The following is a 7,518-nucleotide window of genomic DNA, read 5'->3' as shown; positions in this document are numbered from 1 at the left end:
CCAAACTTCGGCCCTCCAGATGTTTTGGACTACAATTCCCATCTTCCCCGACCAATGGTCCTGTTAGCTAGGGATCATGGGAGTTGTAGGCCAAAACATCTGGAGGGCTGCAGTTTGGGGGTGCCTGGTCTATAGCTTAGTTGATAATATGGAGTCACTAGCCTGGCTTTAACTCACAAGAAGCCTCCTCCTGTCCTCAGCTAAAAAGTACTTGGCCACAAGGCAAGTATAAGAGAGAGAAAAGCAGCCCAGAGATGGTGGTGGATCAACTAACTGCAGAGTTGTATACAGCAGCACAGAAAGGAACTGATTTTGCTTCACAAGGTGAAACCTTGAAGAGGTGGAAGCAGTTAATGGAAAGATGAAATGAACATTGGCAGGGTTTTACATTTAAATTCCACATACATCAAAACACAGAATTTATTATCAGCCACAGGTACATTTGAGAGCCAGTGCTTACTAAAATCTCAGAAACCAAACAGGAAGCTATACTGTATAAGATTTCAAATAGTTAGGGACGGGCTTCAGCACCCTGTTTAGGTCCTTGCTAAAATACCCATGATCAGGAGAAGCAGGATAAAATACAGTGGACCCTTCCTTGGGTTACGTTACCTTCGGGTAACGTAACTTTTGGGTTCCGAATGTGGCAAACTCGGAAGTGTACACTTCCGGGACTTCGCTGCACATGCACAAAAAAATACTCTGTGCGCTTCGTGTATGCACAGAAGTGCTCTGCGCACCGCATGCAGAAGCGCTCTATCGCACCACGCATGTGTGCAGAAGCGGCGCCTCATGTTGCAGACTTTTCGGGGTACATAAGGACCCTTGGAACGAATTAAGTTCGTATCCGGAGGGTCCACTGTATACCAAACGTGTGTATTACAGAGTACTTTCCAAAGCCCATGAGCCAAAATCAAGAAGAATGAATATATTGCAAAATGCATCAGTGTGGGTTCGCTCACATTTATCCTATAGTCCCACTCTCTGCTACTCAGTTATATGACAATTTCAGACATTCAGGTTCTGAGAAATGCTTTGGCTTGCATCAGTGAGAGGCAGTAACAGAATTTTATCAAAAGCAATGATGAACAGTTTAGAGTATAAGAATATTAGTGGGAGAACAGGCAGAAACTAATACCTTCGCATCAGCCACTGAGTGAGCCTAAGTGCTCCCAATGCAATTGTACATAAAGGAGGTACAATGAGTTGTGTATAAGGTGGGATATGCTCGCAGGTGGTTGACATGATCAGTGTCCACAAAGTCCACAGCCTTAACAAGAACCTGATGCTGCTTCCGAGCCTCTATCATATTCTCCACATCACTTGCTTGAATAACAGAATCCACCTTGGAGTAGAGGTATAGCTCAGGCCATCTAGAGAGTTGCTTCAACATGGCATCATAGTGGCTCTCATGTACAAAGCGGGTCACAGGATACAGTACCATCCGCCATGTCACCACCAGAACTGCAAATGTCAGTAAAAGGGCATACTTAACACATACATTGTATGACGATAGGACAACTGAGAGGGCACCAAGCGCACCCCTCAGGTTCTTCCTGCCAGGAGCACTGTCAAACACAGTACCCACCACCCTTAGATGCTGGAACTGCTTGTGAGTGTGAAGAAGTTCCACAATGTAGCGGTACAGCATGACACCTCCATTGCTGAAGACATGAAAGAGCAGGGGCTTCGTCTCTACTTTGTAGTCAAAGAGGAGCTCCAGCAGCTTCTTTGCCAAGTTCTGCAGGGAATTTATACCAAAGGATTCTGAAAAGAAAATCAATCTCCAAGGAGCCGTATAGCGGATCACTACACATCCCTGTGAGGAATACACAAGTTTTAGTGTGTGCCATACAGTAAAAAGAACAAGAATTGGACAAGGTGTGCCAAGAGAAATATTCATATACTGCATATTTGAGAATTGCTCTAAATTTTCACTCCAGGAAATGATAACATCTTAGAAGCAATACTCCTATATAAACTAGCACAATTAGGTACATGTTAGGTTATCGCAAAGGGTGAGTCCTGAGGACCGATTAACAAAATAAATTATCTGCAGTGGACTGCAATGATGGGCAAATGAAGCTCTTTCATTTCAAGTCAGCGATTCATGCAAAAAAACCATAACTCAGTCACAAATCCCATACTTGTCAGCTGACACACTTATAGCACATTTTACACCTGTGTTTGAGCAAGAGAGTGGAAAGAAATCCATTATAGCCAAAATGGCTATAACAGCAGGGAGAGAAAGAAAACTGCTCAGTCTCCCTGCCTTTAACAAGGGAATCACATTTCAGTCTAAAACATCTACCCTAGGAAAGAAATAAAGAGAAAATCAGACAGGACCTCAGTTAATTTTCAGAATCTATAAACACAAAATGGTACCGTGTTTCTCATATTATAAGTCATGTCTTATATTAATTTTTTCTTCAAAAAAACACGACATGGCTTATTTTTGAGGGATGTCTTATTTTTTAATAAAGTGCACGCGGGCGCTGTTTGCCGGGCTTGTCAAGCCCAGCAAGGAGCGCCCGCCGATCTTCGGTGACAGGCGGGGATGGGGGGAGAGCGGAGAACGATCTCCGCTTCTCCCCCACCCCCGCCTGTCACACAGCACAGGGCCGAAGATCGGCGGGCGCTGTTTGCCGGGCTTGTCAAGCCCAGCAAACAGCGCCCGCCGATCTTTGGTGACAGGCGGGGGTGGGGGGAGAGCGGAGCACGATCTCCGCTTCCCCCCCACCCCCCCTGTCACACAGGACAGGTCCGAAGATCGGCGGGCGCTGTTTGCCGGGCTTGTCAAGCCCAGCAAGGAGCGCCCGCCGATCTTTGGTGACAGGCGGGGGTGGGGGGAGAGCGGAGAACGATCTCCGCTTCCCCCCCACCCCCGCCTGTCACACAGGACAGGTCCGAAGATCGGCGGGCGCTGTTTGCCGGGCTTGTCAAGCCCAGCAAACAGCGCCCGCCGATCTTCGGTGACAGGCGGGGGTGGGCGGAGAGCGGAGAACGATCTCCGCTTCCCCCCCACCCCGCCTGCCACACAGCACAGGTCGGCGGGCGCTGTTTGCCGGGCTTGTCAAGCCCAGCTAGGAGCGCCCGCCGATCTTCGGTGACAGGCGGGGGTGGGCGGAGAGCGGAGAACGATCTCCGCTTCTCCCCCACCCCCGCCTGTCACACAGGACAGGTCCGAAGATCGGCAGGCGCTGTTTGCCGGGCTTGTCAAGCCCAGCAAGGAGCGCCCGCCGATCTTTGGTGACAGGTGGGGGTGGGGGGAGAGCGGAGAACGATCTCCGCTTCCCCCCCCACCCCCGCCTGTCACACAGGACAGGTCCGAAGGTCGGCGGGCGCTGTTTGCCGGGCTTGTCAAGCCCAGCAAGGAGCGCCCGCCGATCTTTGGTGACAGGCGGGGGTGGGGGGAGAGCGGAGAACGATCTCCGCTTCCCCCCCACCCCCGCCTGTCACACAGGACAGGTCCGAAGATCGGCAGGCGCTGTTTGCCGGGCTTGTCAAGCCCAGCAAACAGCGCCCGCCGATCTTCGGTGACAGGCGGGGGTGGGCGGAGAGCGGAGAACGATCTCCGCTTCCCCCCCACCCCCGCCTGTCACACAGCACAGGTCGGCGGGCGCTGTTTGCCGGGCTTGTCAAGCCCAGCTAGGAGCGCCCGCCGATCTTTGGTGACAGGCGGGGGTGGGGGGAGAGCGGAGAACGATCTCCGCTTCCCCCCCACCCCCGCCTGTCACACAGGACAGGTCCGAAGATCGGCGGGCGCTGTTTGCCGGGCTTGTCAAGCCCAGCAAGGAGCGCCCGCCGATCTTTGGTGACAGGCGGGGGTGGGGGGAGAGCGGAGAACGATCTCCGCTTCTCGCCCACCCCCGCCTGTCACACAGCACAGGGCCGAAGATCGGCGGGCGCTGTTTGCCGGGCTTGTCAAGCCCAGCTAGGAGCGCCCGCCGATCTTCGGTGACAGGCGGGGGTGGGCGGAGAGCAGAGAACGATCTCCGCTTCCCCCCCCACCCCCGCCTGTCACACAGCACAGGTCGGCGGGTGCTGTTTGCCGGGCTTGTCAAGCCCAGCAAGGAGCGCCCGCCGATCTTTGGTGACAGGCGGGGGTGGGGGGAGAGCGGAGAACGATCTCCGCTTCTCGCCCACCCCCGCCTGTCACACAGCACAGGGCCGAAGATCGGCGGGCGCTGTTTGCCGGGCTTGTCAAGCCCAGCTAGGAGCGCCCGCCGATCTTCGGTGACAGGCGGGGGTGGGCGGAGAGCAGAGAACGATCTCCGCTTCCCCCCCCACCCCCACCTGTCACACAGGACAGGTCCGAAGATCGGCGGGCGCTGTTTGCCGGGCTTGTCAAGCCCAGCAAACAGTGCCCGCCGATCTTTGGTGACAGGCGGGGGTGGGGGGAGAGCGGAGAACGATCTCCGCTTCCCCCCCACCCCCGCCTGTCACACAGGACAGGTCCGAAGATCGGCGGGCGCTGTTTGCCGGGCTTGTCAAGCCCAGCAAACAGCGCCCGCCGATCTTTGGTGACAGGCGGGGGTGGGGGGAGAGCGGAGAACGATCTCCGCTTCCCCCCCCCACCCCCGCCTGTCACACAGGACAGGTCCGAAGATCGGCGGGCGCTGTTTGCCGGGCTTGTCAAGCCCAGCAAGGAGCGCCCGCCGATCTTTGGTGACAGGCGGGGGTGGGGGGAGAGCGGAGAACGATCTCCGCTTCCCCCCACCCCTGCCTGTCACACAGCACAGGTCCGAAGATCGGCGGGCGCTGTTTGCCGGGCTTGTCAAGCCCAGCAAGGAGCGCCCTCCGATCTTCGGCTCTGTCCCCCGATGCGCGACGGCTCGGGGAAGCAGGCAGGGAGCTCCTGCTGGGTCCCGCGCCTTCGCCTCTCGCTCGGTCGGGGCTACACGACATGGCTTATTTTCGGGGTATGTCTTATTTTTCACCAACCCTTAGAAATCCTGTCATGGCTTATTTTTTGGGGATGCCTTAAAATATGAGAAACACGGTAGGCTTTTGAATGTCCCCTAGAATACATTTTAAAGAAGAAGCCAAGTAACTTCTTAAGCTAAAGTTGTTACCAAAACTAAACACTTCAAGTATTCCCAAGCTTTCCATTAACATAAAAGAGTTGAGAAAGATTTCAATCAGGCCATATAGAAAATTCAACTTTGAAATCAGTCAAGCTACTCTCTGCGACTTATTATGTATGTATGTAATTTGTATACCACCCTTCATCTGAAGATCGCAGAGCAGTTCACAACAGAAAAATACAAAATACACAATAAAACAAAAACAAACCAATAACCCCCCCCTCCTACAAACACATTTTAAAAGCCATAGAATGTTAATCAGCCAAACGCCTGGTTGAAGAGAAACATTTTCACTTGGCACTAGAGTCTACTCTATGCAAGTCCTGGGAATGATCAGGTCAGGAAATTCTCACCCTAGAATTTTCACTTTTTGAGTAGTTCTTTTATACAAAATGTTCAGGTGTGCCACATGCCACCCAAAGTACAATCCACCCAAGTGTTATTCTTTATGTAATTCTGGATTGGCCATGAATTGTTCTTTCTCTGAAGAACACTGCAATAACTGCAGTCAAACAAGTTCACTACTCACTTCCTGAAGGTAGATGGTGCTGTATTTCTGCAGGTACCTATCCTTGCAGCCAGCCCACCCAAGCAGTATCACCACGGGCAGATTGCCTTTACTTCTCTTTGCAGCACCGGAATCTGAAAAAAAAGAAAGGAAGATTAAAGGTCTGCCTTAGTCTTAACAAAAGGACTATTGTGCCACCAGACACGCAAACTTTTGGGGGCTGCAGCCGCCTCCGCAGATCATCCCTGCACTTGTCAGGAGATCCCTGGGTAATATGTGCGCGTGCGCGTCGCTTATTTGCGATTAATTCATTCTTCCAAAGGCGAAGTACCTCGGCAATGGAAGATTTCGGGGCCAAGCCAAAGAGAACGCTGCATAAAATCAAACTCTTAAATAAACAAAAAACCCGACCCCACGAAGACAGCCCTCGTCTATTTCCAGTTTCCACCTTCAGCACGTCGGTCGGACCTTCCTTTTCCTCTCCAACGGCCGCTCCGCGAGTGCCGTATCAGCGAAACCTCCCAAACTCTAGCACACTTACCAGCATTTCTCTCCCACGGGGTCGGGGGCAGCTCCACTACGCACCCCAACTCCTTGGACCCCATCCCTACGGCGGCTACCTCAGAACTGCCGCTTCCGCCTCAGCCCCACCGGAAATGGCCGCCCTCTTCGACTCGTCTGACGAATCAGGAGCAGCAGGCGAGAGAGCGCGGCCGCTCCGTGACCCCCACTTCGCCTGTAACCGGGATGCTGCTTAGCAACGCAGCGGCCTTAGCAACCGAGCGGCCACCCCTTTGCATATACAGTATATATATCTATACACATACTGCCCGTTTTCGTCAAAAACGAAACAAAACCGACCTGGGCTTCCTCGTTGACAGGTTTGTCAATGGGTCCCCGCTGGAAGTTTTGAAGCAGCCCAGGAGCAGCCTGTATATGCCAAAGGCAGGACGAGGGGTGTGTGGGGAATTGCGAAGGCTTAGAGACTGAGAGGGTACGAATTGAGAAGCTAGGATTCAAGCCTGGAAGCATTGTAGTCTGTTTAGGAAACTGCTGTTCCTAAATCCTAAATGTGTGCGGTAACAAGTGGGGGTCTCTGAACGAGGAGAGAAAGGCACTGGACACTTTGCTACATTATTCGTTTATTCTGCATCTCAAATTCCAAATCAGGAGAAAATCAGGGTGGGAGAAAACAAGCCCCACTCCACTCTGCAAGAACATATTTCTGGGGATGCAAAGAAGTTTTGCATTTTGTTGTTTATGTTTGCCCTGGCAGGGTTATCATTTGTTTTGTTTTGTTTTCCTAGCAGGATTCCTGTGACTTTAACAACTGCATGATGGAGTAGTTCAGACACTTGGTGAGTTGAACTTTAATGTCTTTCCACAGGAAACTCATCACAAATCTGAACTATACAATGGACAACAATTTTTAGCTCACATCTTATCTAAATGTTAGGTTCTAGAGCCTACAGTATATTGTTTTTGCCAAGCACATCACTATGAAGGATTCTAGGTTGGGTTGTTTTCATTATGGCTACTTTTTAATACATTAAGATGCACCCCTAATACCAGGCAGAAAGGATCTCCTTTTGGGAGTACTGTAATATAATTCGTTCTTTCAGGGAAGAAGAGTTAGAATGCATTCCTAACCATTCCTACTTAAGAGTAAGTTCATTGACTCCAACGGAGCTTACTGCCAGGTCAGGTAAGTGAAATTATGATTTATGATTGCAGCCTTAGTTACTGGAAAAGATTTTAACATTGTATGTACCAGATGTAAAAACACAGAGAAATGAAAGGGATATCTTCTAAAATGATTTTATTTCGGTAACTAGGCTACTTGATATATTGATTTCAGGGAACATTTTGTATGGGCCATAAAAATGTTATAGTCTCATGGGAGTTTGGACTGAGAAGGAGCAT

The 7,518-nt window shown here is 51.4% G+C and overlaps 1 protein-coding gene across 1 annotated transcript; it reads right to left on the bottom strand.

Moving 5' to 3' along the window:
• Positions 1-382: 382 nt before the first annotated feature.
• Positions 383-6,376, bottom strand: TMEM53 (transmembrane protein 53). The gene is made up of 3 exons (XM_035123298.2): positions 6,137-6,376; positions 5,617-5,729; positions 383-1,819 (listed from the first exon to the last, which is right to left on the bottom strand). The coding sequence occupies exons 1-3, from the start codon at positions 6,198-6,200 to the stop codon at positions 1,163-1,165; spliced, it is 834 nt and encodes a 277-aa protein (XP_034979189.2). The 5' UTR covers positions 6,201-6,376; the 3' UTR covers positions 383-1,162.
• Between the last annotated feature and the right edge of the window lie 1,142 nt (positions 6,377-7,518).

Source organism: Zootoca vivipara, chromosome 7 (genome assembly GCF_963506605.1).
Source record: "Zootoca vivipara chromosome 7, rZooViv1.1, whole genome shotgun sequence".
NCBI classification, from domain to species: Eukaryota; Metazoa; Chordata; class Lepidosauria; order Squamata; family Lacertidae; genus Zootoca; species Zootoca vivipara.
The sequence above is the reverse complement of the archived record's forward strand: the minus strand, read 5'-3'. Positions and strand labels throughout refer to the sequence as shown.